The sequence below is a fragment of the Microchirus variegatus genome, assembly GCF_963457635.1.
Source record: "Microchirus variegatus genome assembly, chromosome: 2".
Lineage (NCBI taxonomy): Eukaryota > Metazoa > Chordata > Actinopteri > Pleuronectiformes > Soleidae > Microchirus > Microchirus variegatus.
In genome coordinates this window covers 40,425,555-40,449,734 of record NC_139803.1, presented here as the reverse complement: position 1 = coordinate 40,449,734, position 24,180 = coordinate 40,425,555, and the positions used below count along the sequence as shown (strand labels likewise).

The window sequence follows — 24,180 nt, the reverse complement described above, 5'->3', positions numbered from 1 at the left end:
CTATCTATCTATCTATCTATCTATCTATCTATCTATCTATCTATCTATCTATCTATCTATCTGTTACCTAGCTTGCTAGCTATCTTTTGTTATAAACACACAAGCTAGCTTGTTGATTGTATCTATCCGTCTGTCTCTCTTCATCTATCTATCTATCTATCTATCTATCTATCTGTCTATCTGTCTATCTGTCTGTCTGTCTGTCTGTCTGTCTGTCTGTCTGTCTGTCTGTCCGTCTGTTACCTAGCTTGCTAGCTAATGTCTGTTACAAACACACAAGCTACCTTGTCGATTGAATCTATCTATCTATCTATCTATCTATCTATCTATCTATCTATCTATCTATCTATCTATCTATCTATCTATCTATCTATCTATCTATCTATCTGTCTGTCTATCTTGAGTGTCTGTTAATCTACGTCTACAGAGATTAGCATCAAATATATTTATTTATTATTGTACCAGCTTGTGCTGTTTGTTTTCGAGTTATACTTCAGGAAAGTTGGACGTAATCGCGCATTAGCTGCAAATCCAGCGACAGCCTCGACCAACGTCAACGGTGTTTCTCCAAAGCTTTGGTTTCATTAATATTCTGGCCGTGATATTCATCAGCGCTACGGATTAATATGGATTTAGGATTCCGCCACAGTTTTGGTTTCATTCATCCAGAGTTCGGAGACATCTGCCTACTCTGCAGTTCCAGTAGTTCAGAAATTCAAATATCCGAATGTGGAAATCTATAAGACAGATTTCAAAAATGTCAGCACCACACAAACCCACAGTCCTCATCGATCTAAAGTGAGTGTTTGATTTTAAATCAAAGTGTTACTAATTACACTGTAGTTATGATTATTTAACATTTGTTTCAGATGATCAAACTTTAAAAAAACGTCTCTATGTAGCTTACAATAAAGTTTCCCAGAGTCGTGTCCGTCCAACGCTGCATAACACAAAGTGACCTTTATCTCAACCGTGTCTAATTTGGTGGCGTTTGATTTGATTTCACACCTGCACCGCGGAGGTCTGCGGCAACTTTCTGCTGCATTAGACGGCAAAGAAGGTGAAAGCTGACGAAAGTGGAGACTGAGATTTGATCTATAATGAAATGAGTCTCAGAGTGTCCGTCAGAGTTTCTATCTTTTAAATGTTAAGTGATGGATTATTCCAGTTATCAGTCCGGTCTCTTTAATTCAAGAGAGACGAGACGGATCCCGATTCATCCCGTAATACATTTTATATTAAACATATTATAGTGTAATTGTGTTATAATGTAGTAAATAACCAATTCTAACTCTTAATATCGTGACTTTCCATATTAGTGCTTCATTATTGGAATGTGACACCTTTATTGTTGAAATACAGCTGCTACTATTCCAACTCATATAATCCAGCAGTTTGTAATTAACAGAGCAACTGCATAACTGTCTTTTATTAGATACAAAATGAAGACTTATATTGCCAATTACTTTATATTACTTTTATTCTTTATCAGAGGGAACTGCAGGGCTAAGTCTTAGTCTAAGGCTGGAATTCAACAAAACAACCGAAAGTCCACTTATGCTTTTCAAAAGTACAAAACTAAATGTGCTTAAAAACTCACACAAAGCCTGTGCAGATGGAACACATTTCATTCACCTTGTTTCAAGAACTTTCCACAACCCCTTTTACACAAATGAGCAAGTTTCTGTGACAGAGAAAATACTGTGAATGTCACCTCAAATCAGAGCCATAAATCCTTTTTGGTAGAGCTTTGCCCGAATTGTGACATCATTGTCATACTCACAAAATAAGAAGAAGGCAGAAGAAAGAGAGTGTTTTGATTAAACTGGATTTTTATCTTTAAAAAATTATAAATAAATAAAGAGAATAAATAATTAAGTAATCTAATTGACTAGTTTCAATCGTTACAAAGCCGTTACTGTTACTGACAATGAAATGTGGCCAGTAACACTATTTTATAATAATTTTATTTTCATTGTCACAATTATAATATCTATCTATCTATCTATCTATCTATCTATCTATCTATCTATCTATCTATCTATCTATCTATCTATCTATCTATCTATCTATCTATCTATCTATCTATCTATCTATCTCTGTTACCTAGCTTGCTAGTTAACTTCTGTTACAAACACAAGCTAGCTTGTTGATTGAATCTATCTAGCTGTCTGCTTATCTCTATCTATCTATCTATCTATCTATCTATCTATCTATCTATCTATCTATCTATCTATCTATCTATCTATCTATCTATCTATCTATCTATCTATCTATCTATCTATCTCTGTTACCTAGCTTGCTAGTTAACTTCTGTTACAAACACAAGCTAGCTTGTTGATTGAATCTATCTAGCTGTCTGCTTATATCTATCTATCTATCTATCTATCTATCTATCTATCTATCTATCTATCTATCTATCTATCTATCTATCTATCTATCTATCTAGTACCTAGCTTGCTAGCCAACCTGTTACAAACGCACAAGCTAGCCTGTTGATTGAATCGGTCCGTCTGTCTGTCTATCTATCTTGCTATGTAGCTATCTGTTACCTAGCTTGCTAGCTAACTTCTGTTACAAACGCAAGCTAGCTTGTTGATTGAATCTATCTAGCTATCTGCTTGTCTGTCTGTCTCTATCTATCTATCTATCTATCTATCTATCTATCTATCTATCTATCTATCTATCTATCTATCTATCTATCTATCTATCTGTTACCTAGCTTGCCAGCTAACATCTGTGACAAACACACAAGCTAGCTTGAAACTGCATTTTTATCTTTTAAAAAATGATAAATAAATCAAGAGAAAACAATCTTTCAGACCAACATTTCATTTTATAGAGTCCAAATCCTGAACTCCGAGCACACGAACACACCAGAGCTAGTACAATACAATACATTAACAACTCAGGAAACAGGTTCCACAGCACCGGTGCACCTGAACGCACCATCAGCACCAGTCACAGGTTATATCAAAGTCAGCACAGCATGGCAGGAACTTAAATTGCCTGAAATACATTTATACACGCCTCCTTAAAAGAGTTTAGTTTTTGATTTAAATCCACTCTGGTTTTTTGAATGGCTTTGTTTTTTTTTTTTATATATCTGGCGCATTTACCACTGGAAAGAAAAGTTTAGGGTGTTAACATTTATATCTCGGTTGGTTTCCCGCAGCTTTAAAACACCCACTCTGTTGTATTATTCAGCCCGTGTATTCTGCGCGGCTTCATATACATCACAGCGGTGGAGTGAATGGCTGCAGACGGAGAGATTGATAGCTTTTCCATGCTTGATTTGCCTCTAATAGGCTGTCAGCTCTCCTGTGGGCAGAGGCGGCCTGTGGAATCCAAATGCCCTGTGGCCGAAACCACAGAACCCACACACACACACACACACACAAATTTCCACGTTACCTGTGTGGTTACGCTGCAGTGTAACATATTCACATTTTATGCAGTTTGCATAAGTCGGAGCAGAGAGAGCTCAGTCTTGTCCTGGGGCCAGAGCACAGAGCTCGCTGACACATTCACTAAATGTTAATCCAACCCGGAGGTTTAAAGTCCAAATAAAGTGATAGAAATGTCACCAAAAAACTAACATAAAAAATGTGTTACCGTTGACCACCTCGCCGAAAAAGTTGAAAAAGTTGCTAATTTTGGGGGGGAAAATTGCTCTGAGACACACACACGCAGACATTTCTACTTTAGTGGGGACCAAAATCAACTTGGGTTTTAACTAGCGCTGTCAAACGATTAAAATATTTAATCGCAATTAATCGCACATTTTTATCGATTCTAAATGTCCCTTGATTTCTTTTTGTACCATTATTTTCCCCCATTTTAATGCTCTTATCAACATAGATAATGCTAATAAAGAGCCGTTCTTCAACGCAGACGAAGTCCCGTGGTTTAATGTGTTGTTACCGTAAAACAAGCTAATCCGAGCTAGCAGAGAAGCGCACAGCGCTCGCCATCCACTCAAAACGTAACATTTACTCTATACTTACGCAAACCGACTACTCTTTGACCGGCTCGCACAGCTTGTCTGTTGTTTTGTTTCCGGTCTAGCTAGATCCGCTGTGGTGGTGTTGTTGTTCTAATGTTACTAGTTGAGACAACGGCATGTGAAAAAAAACTCGGCCAAAAAGAGCGTTAATCGCGCGATTAAAAATAATTGACGCCGTTAAAATGGGTTAACGCCAACAATAACACATTTGACTGACGACACTAGTTTTAACAGCAAACACTGAGCTAGTTGAGCTGCTCTGTCGCCCTCTATCTCTGTAGCTGGTACTGCAGCCCCACTACTTTTAGTGGGGACCAAAGCAGCTCAGTGTTTGTTCACAATAGCTATAACTAAAACACCATTTTGTTTGCAGTTTTAACAACAAACACAGAGCTTGTTTATCTACAGTCCTGCTCTCTGTCGCCCCCTCTATCTCTGTCAGTGGTACTGCAGCCTCACAGCAGGAGTCTGTTCTTCTTTTCGACTTTATTTCCTCATCTTTAGAAACTGTTTTGTGTTTTTTTTTTGCATTGAGATGAGAACACGTTGTCAAGACAAAGACATGTTACTAAAACACGACGTCCAACTTTTATATTTTTTTATTTTATACGCAACACACATATACATACATTTCTACTGTAGTGGGGACCAAATCAGCTCAGTGTTCAGTGTCTCAATATTAACTAAAACACTAATTCTCACCATTTTGTTCGCATTTTAACGGCAAACACAGAGTTGGTTGAGCTACAATTCTGCGCTAACCACTTCCACAATGCTTTAATTTTCAGAATAAAAGCCCCCCCTTATTGGCACCATATTTTGTAAGCTGCTGATAAAGTTCAATAACAGTTTTTATATCGTTGCAGTGAATTAGGAGGAGTTTAGAGAGACTGTTTCAGTCTTTTCTCCATAGTCCACTCCATAGCCACATCAGCATAATTGTTACCTTCAAAGGGCCAGATGAAACTGTCATACAGAATAAATGTAACTAAATGTAACCAAATGTAATTTAAAATAAAGGTAACTACTCCGTAAAATATTGCAAAATAACTTTCTGTATTTATTACTTATTCAATTTCACTCATCGCATGATTCACAACGGTACACTGTGATTGATCTAGTGGTGGTGCCGTCACTTTGCGGGTCACGCAATCGCCGTGCATTGTGGGAAATGTAGTTTATGGTCAACGCATGTCTTAAAGCAGCATATACCTACTTTAACACAGATTTTTAAGACCAAATAATCACTCGCAGGCCACATCTGGCCCCCGGGCCTTGAGTTTGACACGTGTTCTAGCATATATATAATGTGTGAAGAGGAGAAACTCTGCTTTTGCTCTCCATGGTCTTCACTTCAGGTTTAATGTATTCACACAACCACACCTATGATCATCAGTGGTTTTTCTCCTCTCTCGTCGTCTCCCAGGACCACTCTGATCTGCCCATCGGTGCCGCGGCCACGATGGCCCACGAGATCGGCCACAACTTCGGGATGAGCCACGACCACGACGGCTGCTGCGTGGAGGCCACGGCGGAGCAGGGAGGCTGCGTGATGGCTGCAGCCACCGGGTGAGCCTCAGGCGTCGTGTCAGGAGTCTGCACACAAAGCTGCTGCTCGCGCTCGGAGATGTTGTTGCTAACGGATGAATAACAATTTCATCAGCCACAAAGCAAAAACAAATTACATATTAATGTCGCTGCCTGAACACTTGTCACGGGAGATTGTTGATTTTACCGGGATGTAAAAACAAAGACATTTGTTCTGGTTAACTCGGATCATTAAAGACTTTTAATCAGCGTTTCTCATTTATGGCGTAATTCGCATGCCGTCCTTCATATTAGCTTCATTAGGATGACACAAAAGCAGAACGGAAATCCTGAGCGTGCTCCTACAATAGCGCCGTTTCTCTCAGGGAGAAAACTATTTGTTCTCGTGCAAACAAGAAAAGGAATAATCTGTGTAATGTATTCTGTGTCCCAGGCATCCGTTCCCTCGAGTCTTCAGCCGCTGCAGTAAACGCGATCTGGACAGCTACTTCCAGAAAGGAGGGGGCATGTGTCTCTACAACATGCCCAACATGAAGGACCTGGTCGGGGGCAAGAAGTGCGGCAACGGCTTTGTGGAGGACGGAGAGGAGTGCGACTGCGGGGAGCCAGACGTGAGTAAATGTCAGAACATGAGCATCTTTTGAGTGCGTTTCCATCATGGTACGGTCCAATTTGGATTGGTAAAGTCCCGGATCAGGCTTGCGTTTTTCGACACACGGTGACATCGAACAGGACAACGGACGACAATAGAAGGCATTTGTCTCAACTAAGACGTCGACTCTGAACTGTGTGAGAATAGACTGAGGGCAATGAAGAGAAAGACGGCACTATTTCAAATTTGGAGGTCTGGTGGAGGGTTAATCAGAAACCGCCGCAATGGACTGTGTCGGTCAGGTCGCTCACCGGGGTTTTCGATGGTGGGTGGAAATCCACGCAGACACCGGGAGAACATGCAAAAACTCCACATATACCAGACTCCTCTGTTAAATATTGAGATTTTAGACATTTACCTATGCTAAATGTTGGATATTAGCGCATGTTTTTTGCGATTTTTAAGTCTTTTTAACTGATCTGCAATTCCGCATTATTCAGTCTTGTGTCGGACATCGCGTTCATGACTCTTCCAGTGACGACACTCTCTGACCAATCAGTAGTCCGACCATCAGAAGTCTGTCAACGTCACATTTTACGATTGGCTCAGCTAGCGTGGAACCTAGCCCGAGCAGGTACTAAAAAAAGCACCAGATATACTCGCTAGTGCTGGGCATGATAACATGTTAGCGGCAGTTAACAGTGTTAATGGCGTCAACGTTAATGCAAGATGCGTTTCCATGATGACTGACCGCGTGACGTCATGTTTACGTGCCGGCACCAGAGTTAGCCCCGTTAGCTGCGTTAGCTCTTTTAGCACCGTTAGCACGCCTTCAGCCAAATTGAAACGGTCTGTTTATTAAACGAAAAGTGCAACGCTACAAATAGCCAGCGTACCTATGTACTGCGTAGGTGTGCCTCTGTTTTTAAAGTTTAGCGTTACTTTACAGACTAATTTTAACAATCGGGAGTCACATAAACGTGACGTCACATGCGTCTTTTTCTTGTCAGTTGTTATGGAAACACGTCATTACGTACGTTAACCACCATTAACGCGCCCAGCACTAATTTTTGACTGATCAGATTCTGCATTTTCCGGTTTGATTCTTGTGTTGGACGCAGAGTTTGGATTCTCTACTCGAGCCGGGTCGGACCGATATTTCCCGGTCGGGTTGGGCTAGTTGGAAGTCGCGCTCATCTCAATGGCAGTCTGTCCACGTCACATTTTAGGATTTGCTCAGCTAGCTTAGAACCTTGCCAGAGCAGGTACTAAAAAAAGTACCAGGTACTATCGCTAATAAAAAAGCAAAAATATCTGAGCCTCGCCGAGGCAAGTAGTCGCGCTAGTAGCTCGGCTAGCTTGGAACCTCGTCAGAGCAGGTACTAAAATTAAGCACCAGGTATAATCGCTTATGGAAAAGCAAAAACAGTAGAGTCGTGCTGGAGCTGTGTGGTGGAAAAGCACCCGTACTGCACCTTTAACCTTTAATCTCGCTGATGCGCAGCGATGCTAAACTCACATCGCTGCCCAAAAAAGAAAGTTGCCGTATCTGAACCAAAGTGCGTTGAAAAACAAATCTCGTGTCTCTGCTCTGTGTGGATGTCACAGAGGGGACTGCGTCACTGCAGTCTCATCTCTTTGACACAGTCCAAAGACTCTCTGAAAGTTCCCCCCTCTCTATTCTTTTGTGCTCAGCAAACCCTCACAGGTTAAGCAAACCTGCTTTGGTTCAAGCGGAGCAAATTGAAAACAGAGCGAGAAAATTGGTATCTGACGGCGTCGGCGGTCGCCGTTTGTTATGACTCGCAACTCAGAGCGTGGAGCTGACAGTCCGACACGAGCTGCTGACGCGCCACCTTACCTCAGCTATGCACCCCCGTTCCTAATGGTCTCACCCGGTTAGACAAAAAGACTAATGACACACACAACAAACATGTGCTGTGGCGTCATAAATGACACGGTAATAAATGCCTTTTGAAAACAGTCAAACAGTACTTTTCATGTTTGAACACTACAGTCACGGAGAGATTACTGTTATTCTTCTTTTACTTTTAGGGTTTAAGCAAACTGGCGAGTCTACAAACACGGAGCTGTTTGTTGTTGTTTTTGAGCTTCACCCATAATCCCCCTCTCTCTCTCTCTCCTGCCTGAATAATTGGCTTTTATTCAAAATATTCAAAAGCCGTGTTGGTTTTTGACCTTAAACAAGGTTCGTAGGAGGCTGTTCTGATGAGGGGAGATGTTCTCTGCATGACGCAGGCAGCACAGATTGATGTGTGTGTGTGACTTTTTATGTAAAGACTCCCTCGTCTTTACATAAAGATCAATTGTTATGATGTGCTGGGACGTTTGTTAAGTGTCTAAATGTCCCTGTTGTCAGTGATCGTCTCACATTGTCTCCAAGTTTAATCTCCTTTTATCAATGGTCTGTTAACATTCATAATGCTGACGTATTGTTTTATATATATATATATATATATATATGTATATATATATATATATATATATATATATATATGTATATGTATATGTATATATATATATATATATATATATATATATATATATATATATATATATATATATATATATATATATATATATATATATATATGCTCCGTGGTTTATTAACATTCATAATTGACTTTCTCTTTGTAACTGTTACTCATGGACTTAGCAACACTTTTGCGCCTCCTTCACAGCTCATTAAAAAAGTGGGAAACTTTACTTAGAAAGTGGAGCTGCTCGATGTTGGGCTATAGTGTGTGTCTGAGTATGTGTGTGTATATATATAGATAGATATATATATATATCTATATATATATATATATATATTCGTGTATGTATATATATTTGTATATATATGTATGTGTGTGTATATATATATATATATATTCGTGTATGTATATATATTTGTATATATATGTATGTGTATGTGTGTATATATATATGTATGCATATATGTATATGTGTCTATATATTTGTGTATATGTATATGTTTATATAAATATATATATATATACATCAGATATATTATGAATGTATATATGTATATACATATGTGTATGTATGTATGTATATATATGTATATATACAGTATAAATAAACATATATTTGTATACATATATCATATATGTAAACATATACATATATGTGTATATGTGTGTGTATATATACAAATATGTGTGTGTGTATATATATACATATGTGTGTATATATACATGTATGTGTATATACATGCATATATATGTATGTAAACATATACACATGCAGCAGAATATTAAATTGAGGGCTCGGGTTTGAATTGTGGTAAGGTTAAGTTAAGATTAGTGTGTTATATAAGTAAATATAAGTAAGTATATTATAAATACAGACTAAAAACCTGTATAAAAAGAAAAGTTTTTAAAAAGTGTCTCGGCAGCGACAGGGAAACGGGAGAGTGTGCTGCTGTATGATAATGTTTTGGTTCTTAATGAGTGGAAGAGTTCCTCTCTCTGTGTGTGTGTGTGTGTGTGTGTGTGTGTGTGTGTGTGTCTGTGTGTCTGCGTGTGTGTGTGTGTGTAAGTTTAAACACTTTGAGAACTAATAACGGAGTGTTGTGTGTTACAGGAATGCACCAATGACTGCTGCAATGCCAATAATTGCACCTTGAAGGCGGAGGCTCAGTGTGCCCACGGTGTGTGCTGCGAGGGCTGCAAAGTAAGACACACACACACACACACACACACACACATATGTTTACCACACACTCGCACACACGCGGAGGCAGAGTGCCGTGGGAGTGCGGCTGAACTGGCGCGCGCCGCTACTATCTCAGTATCATTAGTCGACTGTCAGTCATGGTGTCAGCGTGTTGACATACTGTACCCACAGCGTGTCAGCTCCCATCACAGCAGGACACGCCGTCTTCACGCCGCACCGACACTTTTCATCTCTGCTCTCATCTGAGCTGTTGAAATGCAAATCCTGACAGGCCATTGTAGCGCGCACACACACACACACATACACACACACACACAGTCTGACAGCACAGGCAAACAGAGAGGATGGTAATAAGTGTAACACTCTCTCCACACAAGAGGAGCTGCTGCGACTCCCAGCACAATATTGTTTATCTTTCAATATATTTTTTTTTTCATTTTGCTTTACAGACCGTGTCATTTTTTCCTCTTTCTCTCACGTTTTTAACATAGTTGTGCGTCTGTTAGTTGTCGAGATAAAACGCGGTTCAAACGGCGAAAAGAAGGCTCTCATTTTGACCAAATCCCCTGCATTTAAGAGACGCTTTTATTACATTTATTATATATAAACAAAACCATAGTTTATCAGTGTTCACTGCAGCTGCACGGACGCTTCTGTTTTATCTACTTTTAAGGGTTTTCTTTGCACCACAAACTTTGCTTTTTGGTGAACAACATGAGCTTCTGTTTAACCACCTGCACACAGCAGACGACACAGTCTGAGAGAGAGAAGTTAATGGAGCGCAGCATTTAAACAGACAGTTCTTTTGAATGCAAAACAAGACGGCGACGGTCGCTTTAAAGACGCCTTAAAGTCGTGCGACGGCTCCAAAAATCTGCTGCGTCGCTCGGTCGGACGTCTCGAGAAAATAGTGAATACATAATCTGTATCAAACACTTGATACACTTACGAATACTGTGATTAAAACACAACATGTGACCGCTCATGTCGGAGTTAACCGACCGACAACGTTCACGTCTTCGCGTGATTCTTCACCACCTGTCTCGATAAAAGCATCTGTCCTTTGACTTTAATCTCATGTTGTGAAACATTCTGTTTGGTTAAAAACCTGGATTTAACAACCAGATTCTTACTGGGGGAAAGAAAAAAGACACATTCAACTATGTGACAAGACTCGCTAATGTTACTGCAATAAAAAACACAACAACTTTTATTTGGGTCGTGTGGAGTTTGAGCCGAACTCATAAACGTGATTTGATCGGCCGACGCTCGTGATGCTGCTTATAAAGTTCGACATTTTAACGTGAATTAAATGACTCAAGACTTCTCCATTAAAGGTGAATGTCGAAGTGTTTTCAGTCTACGTATCCGTCACGTACTTGAGTCAGCATTTACTCATCTAAAGGCATCCCATGAACAAAAGGAAAGGAATTGGCCTTTTAACCCTTTAACACCTGATCCTAGACTCTTTTCTTTGGCTTATTTTAACCATAAAAAGGGACAGAAAATGTGCTTTTGCCCATTTTTTCCAGAATAACTTTCAATATCTGGCAGTTATTTACAATTTACTGCATGTTAAAATAGTGTATTTAACAGTTTAAAATGAAGAAAAACGCGTTTTATTTTCAAAAAACACTGTAGTTTTACATGAACATCAGGTTTTACTAACCCATTTTTTGAGTCTTTGTCTCAACAAAAACAAACAAGTGGTGATTCAGTGGCGTCCTGCAACAGTGCGGGTGAATTTACCCAATTAACCCCACACTAACTTTGACGCGTAACTTCTTAGCTTTCAAAAACCTTTAAAAATGTTCCCGTAGCACAAATCGTCGCATAATTACAGTCATGCAAATTGCGCAAAAGTGTTGTGATGTTAAAGGGTTAAATCCTGGGTTTTAAATGCATAGGTCAAATTCACAAACACTAATTGGTGTGTGTGCGCAAAAATAACTTAATAATAGTGCTGGCCGTGCTAACGCGATAGCGGCGATTAACGGCGTCAATGTTAACGCATTCCGCGTTTCCTTGACGACTGACCGGGAAAAGGCGCGAGTTACGTCATGTATACGTGACTCCCGATTGTTAAAATAAGTCTCTAAAGTAATGCTAAACTTTAAAAACACAGGCACACATACGCAGTACACATGTACGCTAGTTATTTGTAGCGCTGCTCTTTTCGTTTCATAAACAGACCGCTCTAGTTCCACTGAAGGCGCGCTAACGTCGCTAATGCAGCTAACGGCGGCAACTGGTAAACAGTGCCTGGACTCCGGTGTCGCGGCACGTAAACATGACGTCACGCGCTTCTTTTCCCGGTCAGTCGTCATGGAAACACGTCATTCGTTAACGTGCGCTAACCTAGCTTGTGTTTGGCATCAGAATATACTTTATTCAACAATTGACATTTTAGTCTCTCTTATGTCCCACAACATAATCCACACATGAGTGGAGATTAAACAATGACCTGATTCCTACAATAGAAAACCCTTCACTGTGTCTCCTCATCAGCTAAAGCAGGCAGGTACCATGTGTCGTGGCCCGGCGGGGGCCTGTGACCTGCCAGAGTACTGCACCGGGGCCTTGCCTTACTGTCCTGCCAACGTCTACCTGCTCGACGGCTCCCCCTGTCAGCGCGGCGTGGCTTACTGCTACAACGGCATGTGCCTGACCCACGAGCAGCAGTGTCTGCAGCTGTGGGGCTACGGTAATGAAAAGGAGTTTTGTTTTGTTTTTCCCTCTGGTCATATTATGCAAAATCAACTCTTTAATCATTTTAATCCTTATATTTGGGACTCTGGAGGCTCTATGAGGAGTTAAAGTGTGAAAAAAGATGACTCAGTCATGTTTTTGTGGTCCGCCTCAGTCTAAGTACAGGAGATAAAAAACGCCATGTTGACTTCTGCATTCTTTGTTACGTCCCTAACTTAACCCTAACCCAAAAAAACACGAGAGTGCAGGCTAGGGCAATAGTATCCGGAAGATCGGAAGTCTTCGAAGTGTTTTATTCTTGGCTGCACAGTGCAGCACAGAGTTCTACACAAACTTCCAGCCTCAGAGGATTTACAGTGACGCTGACGTAGTTCCCGGTGTCTCATTTGCATTTAAAGAGACAGGCACTCAAAACCTGTTTTGACAGGGTGATTGAACTGCTGTGGTGCTTCATCTTTAAGGTATTTTGACCAAATCATGTCACAGACATGTTCATTAGGACACCAGGGAACTAGGTTAACTAGGAGAAATAGGGTATAATATAATATATATATATATATATATATATATAATATATATATATATATATATAATATAATAATCTACTTTAAGACGCTTAAAGCCGGCCAAATTCACGTGACAACAGCCAAAAGCCGGCATATACTGGCTAACATAAGTGTGATTTTCATTGTTTTTATGCAGCTGTCAGTACCGTTCTCCTCAGCGAGCAGGCGTTTTAAAAACCGGTGACGGCTGGTCAATCATGCTCGCCTGCTAGCTGGCTGTAAACTGTGGAATGGATTTCCTGAACTGAGGCATGCGTCATTACTCCGCGTCTCATTGAGACAAGCCTCTGCTCAGGAAGTCCATTCCACTTTTTGCAGCCAGCTAGCAGAGCAGTCGGGTAATCACGTGTGGAGACATTTCAGCAGACAACGTTAAAGCACAGACGTATCGGATCAGAAATATTTACAGTGGGATCAGAAATATCCGATCTGTGAATTACGTCCGTATCGGAACCCGATACCGATACTGGATCGGATCGGCCCCATCCCTAGCTTAATCGTGGCCCCAAATTCAGAGAGCGAAAACCCACAAAATAGAACCTTTGATTCCATTATTCCTACACTCTAAGTAAACGGCTCGATCCAGAGATCCAACTACGAGCTTTTGAACCTCAGCAACTTTAAGATACGCTATTGGAGCTGGACTTCCCGCGGCTGCTAGCACCAGACTTGCCCTCCAGTGGATCCTAGCTAAAGGATTTAAAGAGTGTTAACTAATTTCAGAGCCTCGAACGAGTCCTGTATTGTTATTTTTCATCACTACCTCCACCAGTCAGGAGTGGGTAGTTTCTCAGGCTCTCTCTCCAGAATTGAACCCTTATTCCCTGTTACCCATGGTCACCATGGTAGGCGCAGAAAGTACCATGGAGTAAATGAAATGATTTAACCCTGTTTTACTCAACTGTGACCACTTCTACTTGTAGTGAATGAAGTTTAGAGCTCTCTGATGTTTCCTAAAATCTCGGTTTACACTGAACAGGAGGCTGAAAATGAGGTCGCAAACACAGTTAGCGTTAGCCGTAACCAGTAAAGAGAGACCATATAAGTGATGGATCCTGTTGTGTTTCCAGGAGCTCGACCGGCTCACGACGCCTGCTTCGAGGACGTCAACGCGGCGGGAAACGCTTTCGGGAACTGTGGCAAAGACGAACACGGCAACTACATGAAGTGTGAGAAAAGGTAACGAAGTCACGTCAAGCTTTATACGCAGATACACCGGCTGTAGCTCGGGGAAAAGTTAGATACTTGTTTGTTTTGGTCAGAGGATTTAAAAATCACTGTAGGTCAATTCTGTCGTCATTGAATAATCATACGAACACTTGTTAAATCTCCGCCGCTGTTAACAAGCACACTTCAGCTGAACTGAGACTTCAATCACAACAGCCAAACCCCGACTTTCAGCGTCGGCTCGGGTCTCTCTCCGAGACTGTTTCCCGTGGAACGGCGCCAGGCCTAATTAATGGAGCCAAATTAGCGATTTAGCTATGTAAATGAGCTCATGGATTAAGGTGGCTGACGGCTGCCGTGTATGAGCCACCGCTGCCCTAATCCATTATGAAGTCCCACAGGAGTCATTAGAGTGTTTTCTGGCCACAGTGAGTCACAGAGCTGATTAGAGGATATGTAAATTCACTGCCTGCCTCTTATTAAGACGTGAATAATCTACACGCAGCTGCTATGTGCTCATCATCCTCTAATCCTCTGCACTTCTTTACCTCAGGACACCACAGTGTGTGTTTGTGTGTGTGTTTAGTTATTTACCACTTTCAATCTCCATATTAATCAGAAAAAACGCTGATATTGACAAAGAAATGGAGTGCGACTCCTGTGCGAGGGAGTAGATGAAGCGTCGCACCTGCTAACGAAGAATGATCCGATGAGAGAAGTAATTACGTGGTAAAAGCACAGAGGCGAGGGCGGGGGGGGGCACTTAAGAAACTTTGTTTTCAAAGTCTCATTATGAAAAAAAAACGACAAACACTTTAACAAACTTAAACTCGTTTGGTTGTTGTTGTTTTTGTTGACGGATCTCGGCCTCTGAGGTCAGAGGTCGGTGTTTCAGGGCTTCCTGTTCACTGACAGCGGATTTCCAGGTCAAGACTTCAATTTTCCAGACAGGACAGGAGATTCACTGTTGAGATGATAATCTGTGACCTGAGTTTTTGAAGGCGTATCAATCAAAAAGCCGATAACAATTCAGTTTCTGTTCATGGATTTTGGACCGAGAAACCAAATCCTGCTCAAAGATGATTGATTACAACACTTTACCGCTCTCACTAACAGATTCTGATTATTTAGATAAACGTGAAAAAGAAAACATTTTAGACAACAAAACTTTGAATTCCACTTAGATTTTGTAAAAACAAGGAATTTCCTTACATGTCATTTTAGTAAAAAATGTATGAGTGATTTCATGCTGGACCACAGTGGATTTAGGTTTTTACTCGTACAGTCAAATATTCAATGATATTATTCAAATAAGTGTTCTTTTGACGCAGTGTGAGCTGTCGGTGTTTGGTGCAGAACTGCTGTTTTCTTTGTTTATATGGCCTTGAGAATATGGAATGAAATGTATTTATGTGTTTCATGTCATTTTAATGTTATTGCATTGATTGAATTATTCTTAACTCCAGCACATGAGAGCAAGTGAAAGTAATGCAGGGTTCACAGCAGCAGCTTAGGAGATGCATTCAAAGACCCTGGTAAATGTTGTTTTTTTGGGGGCATCTAAAGACTGTCAAACTTAGAGGAGCAGCTAAGAAGATGCATTCAAAGACCCTGGTAAATTTTATTTTTTTGGGACATCTGCAACATGTCAAACTGAGAGGAGCAGCTTAGAAGATGCATTCAAAGACCCTGGTAAATTTTATTTTTTTGGGACATCTGCAGCCTGTCAAACTGAGAGGAGCAGCTTAGAAGATGCATTCAAAGACCGTGGTAAATTTGATTATTTTGGGGCATCTGCAGCTTGTCAAGCTTAGAGGAGCAGCTTCAAGATGCATTCAAAGACCCTGGTAAATGTTATTATTTTGGATCATCTGCAGCCTGTCAAACTTAGAGGAGCAGCTTCAAGATGCATTCAAGGAATCTCTTAAATCTTAAATCACTAAAAACATGGCGCCTCCCGTGTGTCAGCCTGTTGCAGCAGCTCTCCCTACTTTTTAGCTCTTTTACTCTTTAAATGTGTCTTGTTAATGCAATAAACGTTCCTTTTTCGTGTGTGTGTGTGTGCGCTTGTGCGTTTCCAGCGACGCCAAGTGCGGTAAGATCCAGTGCCACAGCGCGGCGAAGAAGCCCAAAGGCACCAACGCCGTTTCCATCGACAACACCATCGAGACGGACGGCGTCAAGGTGAAGTGCAGGGGCACGTACGTCTACAGCACCCAGGACGGTCAGGGCGACCTCCCCGACCCCGGCCTCGTCATGACGGGCACCAAGTGTGGAGAGGGAAAGGTCAGTGACACTGATTCACACAGACCACGCTGCCCTTTAAAGATGCGAGTAAACTCGACTTCACAGAGTTTTGAAAAAACTTATCTTGTGAGAAATTGTCCAAAATGTCCAATATTTCACGTGACTTAACGAGGACATAATATTCGACGGTGCAGTTAATCAGCCAGTGATCCCGAGCTTCCCTTCATTGACTGCAGTGAGTGTTGGCGAGGTTAACGGGGTCTTTGATCAGCACTAACACTTGGCTCAGCACATGTTTTCTGGCCACCTGCCGAGAACAAGCACCTCTGCCTGGCATCCTGAGCTGTGCACAGAGAGACAAGAGAGAGTGAGATTGAATGCAGCACACATCTCACTCACAAAGGATTTAAAGCTGTGTTCTAAAGCCAGGAAACAAACACCAGGAGCAGAGATTCTGCCCTTCTGTTTGGACGCGTGTCTCTATCCTCCAGTAGGAGATTCATTCTGTTGGAACTGTTTGTGTTTGTTACTGCGACTATTATATCCCATCGCTAAGCCACATTCTGACGGGGGTTAGCACCTCGCGTACGTGAAAAAGACGAGGTGAGACACAGGAAGTGACGTCGGAAGACGACAGGAAGCGGTGGGAATATGTAAATCGCGTCGTCTGCGATCCCGACGTAAAATATCATCAACAAACCTGCTGAAAACAGTCGTTAAGCGTGAACTCCAAGTAGTGCTCGTTTCCATGACGACTGACCCGAAAAAAGACGCGCGTGACGCCATGTTTACGTGACTCCCGATTTGTTAAAATTAGTCTCTACAGTAACGCTAAACTTTGAAAACAGAGGCACACATACGCAGTACACGGGTACGCCGGTTATTTGTAGCGCTGCTCATTTCGTTTCATTAAGGGACAGTTCCAGTTCGACTGTAGGCGCGCTAACGGGGCTAAAATGAGCTAATGCAGCTAACGGAGCTAACTGGTAAACGGTGCCTGGACTCCGGTGTCGCGGCACGTAAACATGACGTCACGCTTGTCTTTTTCCTGTCAGTCGTCATGGAAACGCGTCATGCGTTAACCTAGTGCCCAGCGCTAACTCCACGTCTTTTCAAGATCAGTAACGATAGCGAACTTTGTTTAGTGTGATTTAATTCCGCTAAATCTAATTTCTCATAGTCAGACTATGACTACTCGCTTTGAACCTCCCGAGAGCAGGTACTAGAAAAAAGTACCAGGTACGATCGCTAATGGAAAAGCAAAATATTGTGTTAATACTAATGCTGGGCATGTTAATGCTTTAACGGCGGTTAACGGCGTTAAATGGAGCTAATGCAGCGAACGGAGCTAACTGGTAAACAGTGCCTGGAGTCCGGTGTTGCGGCGCGTAAACATGACGTCACACGCGTCTTTTCCAGTCAGTCGTCATGGAAACGCGTCATGCGTTAACCAAGTGCCCAGTGCTAACTCCAACTCTTTTCAAAATCAGTAACGTAGTGAACGTTGTTTAGTGTGATTTAATTCCGCGAAATCTAATTTCTCATAGTCAGACTATGACTACTCTCTTTGAACCTCGCCAGAGCAGGTACTACAAACACTACCAGGTATGATCGCTAATAGAAAAGTAAAAAAAATTGTTTTAATAATGCATGTATTACGTTGAACCGAGCTGCATATAGAGGAAAACGACAAAAACAACGAGAAAAACAAGGTAAAAAACTAAAGAGACTTTGATTTTCTGATGCTCTCACTTGGCTGAATGAAGAATAAAACAACATAAATCCATCCACAGTCAGACGTATGCAAAACTTATACAAAAAGCTTAGAATTATGCATGAGCTATACCTATATATATACACACACACATATATATATATATTAAATTCACACACACACACACACACACACTAAGTAATGCCATTTCCTTTTCCACCAGTGAAATTCTATTTCTCTGCAGCACATTGAATCCTCTTCACTTCCATTTCTTTAAAGTGCTGAATACGAGCCACATGAGTGATCTGTAATAAATAGGTGGCAGAGAAACGCTGTCGTCCTCCTGCAGCCACGTGGATTCTCTGTTATCACACTGACCGCGCTCTTTTTGTCACATTCACTCACTCTAAACTCCATTCCCCTGCCTGAACAGAGCTGGAGATGCAATATCAAGGCAGTGATGGACTTTTACATTTAAATTCAAATATGAGAGAAAAAACATGAGGAAATGTGACCTGCAGAAGCGAGAGAAGCCTCCATTAACACCAAGAAAAATGACACTGTTTGACTACTTCCTGTTATCTCTACTGTTTCAGGACAGGTGAAGTCACCACCTGCTTTAAAACAGAAGAAGAAATGACCTCTAACATGTATTTGCACGTTAACGCTGAGAATATGGCGATAATCTGTGACACTAAAACAGATTTTTACTACGTATAAGGAATAAAGAATTAGGGCTGCAGTTATTAGTCGATTGTTAATCAATTACTAAACTAATTGTCAACTATTTTGATTATCGATTGTGTGGTTTTAGAGGGTTTTTTTTTAATAATTAAAGCAAAATTTCTGATTTTTGTGAATATTTTCGGGTTTCGTCGCTCCGTTTGACAAAGAAATCATGAAAACTGAAAAAAAAAGTGTTGGTTTGTGGACATAACGAGACATTTTATGAGGTTTGGAAAACACCGATCATCATTTTCTGACAGTTTTATGGCCCAAACAATTGTGAAAATAACCTTCAGATGAATAGAATATGAAAGTAATCTGTTAAAAAAAATGCACCTACCAACAAATGTGCATAGACTTATATTATATAACTGTAAAAAGGCAGCCAAACATGCTAATTTAAAGCTTTTTTTTTCTGTGTTTCTCAGCGTAGCAGTGTTTAGATGACAGTCCCGCGCTGCACACAGGAAGTGACTCGTTTTATGTCGACTCAAGACGGCGGAAACAGTGACAGTTTGCTAGGAAACAAAAAACAAACTCCTGAACAAGTTTTAAAAGCAAACTCTGCCGGTTGTTGAGGAGTTTGACTCCTTCTTCAGCCCCCGCCCGCCTGTGTGCTGCCTCTGTATACACACAAACGCTCCCTCGGTCTCACTGTAGCATTGAAAGTCTGACATATTTGGTAAAAAAGCAGCTCAGTAAAAGTGTTTTTAAAGCCATTTTTTTTTCATATAAATGCAGTGGTTTTGGAATCGAACCGACGCTCTCCAGGCTGCCATGTTGCTCCAAAGCCCGAGGGCAGTGGGGATGCATGCTGGTCAACGTGTGTGTGTGTGTGTGTGTGTTTGCGCGTGTGTGTATATGCTGTAATCTCTGTAGCAGTATGTGATCATTCTGCTTGTGTTACCACAGGTGTGCAGAGACCGCAGGTGCCAAAATGCCTCTTTCACTGAGCTGGAGACTTGCATCGCACGCTGTCACGGCAACGGGGTAAAAACACACACACGCACACACACACACACGCACACACACAAACACACACACGCACACACAGAGGAGAGCACAGAGCATCACACGACAGACTCGACTCTCTATAGCTGCTGGGTAAAGCCCCCTAATCTCATTGTCACACTGTGTCCTTGGGCAAAGGTAGCACTTTGCCGCTCTTGTCGCCGAAAGCCTGTCGCGGATAAAAGCCGGGGAAAGAAAAGAGAAAAAAAAAGAAAAATAGACGTCTGGAATACGAGAGCGAGTCGAGTGATGAACTATTTATTGGAGCAGTACAAGCGAGGCCCGAGGCAGATAAAGGGAAGAATCATACATAGTTCATGAGACAGTAACCCGAGCTCTGGAGTCGCTGTTTGGGGCTTAAACGTTTGTTTGTCCAAGACAAGACGGTGGAAGTTTGTTTGATCAGTTCACTCTGACTCTGACGGAGCTCGTTGAGCCGGCGTTGACCTTTTCAAAAGGGTAATTAGTCAAATGAAATACGATAATGCCAAAGTGATTCGGTTGCCGGCGCTCACTCCTCTGCACCAAAGTCCATCGATGGAAACGTTTCTGCGTCACAGCTCACAGGTGTTGTTGATCCACTGCCGTCTCCGTCTGTAAGTTCAACAGTGTGATGTTGTGTGACAGCCTGTGTTCACATTTACATAAGTTACACAAACTCACCAAATGAGGCAGACCGAACACCCCCCCCCCCCAACCCCCAAAAAATCGAAGATGTTCTCTCTGGAGTTTGGTTTGCCGATAATGAGCGAACGTTTACAAAGCAACACAAACACCAGAGTTTCCTGTCAGAGAAATGGTGAGATTTATGTCCACACACACACACACACACACACACACACACACACACAGGAGGTATTTCTTTTTTAAACTTTATTAGACCACAGACACGACAAAGTTTTGTAACCACACACTTTTAATCAAACGATTTCAGGGAGCAGATTTGGGATCTCACAGAAACTGGCGTGATTTAACGTGACTTCAGAATATAAACAAACACAATTCATGTACAATTCAACTTTTCCTCCACTATATTTCACTTTATTTAAGCTGCAAATGTATTCTTAAGATAGTAACGGATGTGATTTAAAATGTAGTAAAAGTACAATACTTCCCCCCCAAAAAAAACATACTTGAGTAAAAGTCAAATGACAAATTTTTTAGCACACAAAAAACCAACTCAATTACAGTAACGCGAGTACTACGCGAGACTTTCCACCTCTGATTATTGGTATCGTGGACCATGTATCGCATCTCGTATTGTATGGTCTTGTATCGTATCGTTTCATTTCGTATCATATTGTTTTGTTTTGTTTCATATCGTGTCTCATATCGCATCGTAACGTCTTGTAGCGTCTCGCCTCGTATCGTGTCTCATATCGTATTGCATTGCTTCGTTTCGTGTCGTGTCTCACTATCGTATCGTATTGTATCGTCTCGCCTTGTATCGTTTCGTATGCTCTTGTATTGTATTATCTCAAATTGTCTCGTATCGTATCATCTAGTATCATATTGTTTCGTTTCTTATCGTATTGTGTCGCTTCAATCCGTGTCGTGTTTCGTATCGTTTCGTATTGTAGCGTCTCTTATCGTCTTGTAGATTCTCGTATTGTATTATCTCAAATTGACTCATATCGTATCATCGAGTATCATATATCGTTTCGTATCGTATTGCCTCACCTAGTATCGCATTGCTTCGTTTCGTGTCTTGTCTCACTATCGTCTCGTATTGTATCGTCTCGCCTTGTATCGTCTCGTTTTGTATCGTGTCGCTTCATTTCGTGTCTCGTATTGTTTCATATTGTATTGTCTCGTTTTGTATCCTCTCGTTTCGTCTCGTATTGTATTGTCTCGTTTTGTATCGTCTCGTATTGTATCGTCTCGTCTTGTATCGTCTCGTTTTGTATCGTCTCGTCTTGTTTCGTCTCGTCTTGTATCGTCTCGCTTTGTATCGTCTCGTCTTGAATCCTCTCGTTTTGTATCGTCTCTTCTTGAATCGTCTCGTTTTGTATTGTCTCGTCTTGAATCGTCTCGTATTGTATCGTCTCGTTTTGTATCGTCTCGTCTTGTATCGTCTCGTCTCGTCTTGTATCGTCTCGTCTTGTCTTGAATCGTCTCGCATTGTATTGTCTCGTTTTGTGTCGTCTCGTCTTGAATCGTCTCGCCTCGTATTGTATTGTCTCGTTTTGTATCGTCTCATTTTGTATCGTCTCGTCTTGTATCGTCTCGTCTTGAATCGTCTCGTCTCGTATTGTATTATCTCAAATTGTCTCGTATCGTATCATCTAGTATCATATTGTGTCGCTTCAATCCGGGTCGTGTCTCGTATCGTTTCATATTGTAGCGTCTCGTAGCGTCTTGTATCGTCTCGTATTGTATCATATATCGTTTCGTATCGTATCGCCTCACCTCGTCTCGTATCATATCCTGATGTATCCTGTCATTCCCAGGCCTCGTGTCAGTAAAAAAACTAACCCTGAACTCTCCCTTTAAACTGTGAAGTCACTTTATTCTGCTTCAGTTTTAGCCGCGACACGATGAGTACGACACGATATACTCACTTAACTGTAACTGTTCAATTACCAGAGACACGTGTGATGCAACCAGGGTAAAACAGCTCTGTCACACACACACACACATACACACACACACACACACACACACACACGCACACCTGACAGCTGTGAGAATAATATGAAATTGCATGATGTCATTTCAATTTGGTGAGAGCGCGTAGAGTGTCCAGAGAGTCTCTGGAGAGTGTGTGATTTATGTTGTCGTTGTGGTGAACACGGCTGCTCACCGGCTCAGGGAAGAATACAGCAGAGTAATGCAAGATGGCAGCCGCCATTATTGTTCCAGTCGTCTGCCTTTTTTAATACATGAGGGCTTCTCACACTCGACTCGCTGACAAGATGACAGCTGATATATATTTTTTTTCTCTTCTTTCTTTCCTGCAGTAAAAAAAAAAAAGAAAAAGGAATTAAACCTGCTTTTTTTTTTCTTTAGAATTCAACGATAGACAGTTTCCTTCAGTCCACTGGGATTTCGTTCTCTCTGTTTCTGCCCGAGTCTCAAATGGAAAGTGTTAGATTGCACTTTTATGTTGTATTACGGCTTTACTACATCACTTTATTAGTTTGGCGTCTGGCTGAATTGATATTCAACTGTGTCACGAGGGGGGAATAAAACTCCAGTCCGGATATATCAGTGCAGCAAAAACTCAAGGAAAAAAAGGTCTTTAAATGTGCTCCTTCACTGTCAGAGGGACAGACATAGGGACAGAGGGACGGACGTAGACAACATTTGTTCTAATAATTGCAGTTGGATGGACAAGGTTTATTTTAGCATCGACGTTGACGAGTAAAAGACCGAGCTGTCGTTCGTCTCTGTGTTTGTCTGCACGCTGATTTAACTCTGACTTTTTCCCTTGGTGGAGAAAAACTTATTTGGTCGTTTGTCCGGCGAGACGGACGAGTGTCCCTGTTTCCTGTTTCCTGAGGGTTGGACAGGACACAAGAGAACGTCCAGAACCTTCCAAAGTTAGAATAGTTTTGGATACTGTGTTAGTTTTAGGTCGTGCTGGGCACGTTAGCGGCGTTAATCGGGATTAAATGATTGTCAAAAAGAGTCTCTAAAGTAACGCTCAACTTTAAAAACAGAGGCACACATACGCAGTACACAGGTACGCTGGTTATTTGTAGCGCTGCTCTTTTCGTTTGATAAACGGATCGCTCCAGTTCGACTGTAGCGTGTGCTAACGGCGCTAAAGGAGCTAACTGGTAAACTGTGCCTGGACAGTCATTGATTGATGCCGTTAACATGCCCAGCGCTAGTTTTAGGTTTTATTTCGTATGGACTTTTTGTTTTTAAAATGAGTTTGTTTTGATTTTAATGAATGAATTAAAAAAAAAATTTATAGAGTAGGTTTGCTAGTTTTTATTTTAGTGTACAGCTGCTACGTACAATTATTTTCATGATCGAATAATCTGTCCATTATTTTCTCGATGTTCTTGAATGTTCTCGTTTTTGTGCACAAACCAAGATGATTCAGTTTGTAATGATTTCTTTTGTTATGTGGAGCAAAGAAACAAAGAGAAAATATTCACATTTAAGAAGCTAAAACGATCAGAAATCTTGTTTTAATCGTGAAAAAAGCTCAAAAATAGTTGTCGATTAATTTAGTCATCGA

The 24,180-nt window shown here is 41.2% G+C and overlaps 1 protein-coding gene across 1 annotated transcript in view; it reads left to right on the top strand.

Annotated features, from left to right (window-relative positions):
- The window catches only part of adam19a (ADAM metallopeptidase domain 19a), a 204,457-nt gene that overhangs the window by 160,644 nt on the left and 19,633 nt on the right, over window positions 1–24,180 (top strand). Inside the window, exons 11-17 of the mRNA XM_083910418.1 lie at window positions 5,433–5,575; window positions 5,988–6,165; window positions 9,756–9,845; window positions 12,357–12,552; window positions 14,194–14,302; window positions 16,372–16,576; window positions 19,890–19,967. Coding sequence (XP_083766544.1) covers window positions 5,433–5,575; window positions 5,988–6,165; window positions 9,756–9,845; window positions 12,357–12,552; window positions 14,194–14,302; window positions 16,372–16,576; window positions 19,890–19,967 — 999 coding nt within the window. The remainder of the gene's footprint in view (window positions 1–5,432; window positions 5,576–5,987; window positions 6,166–9,755; window positions 9,846–12,356; window positions 12,553–14,193; window positions 14,303–16,371; window positions 16,577–19,889; window positions 19,968–24,180) is intronic.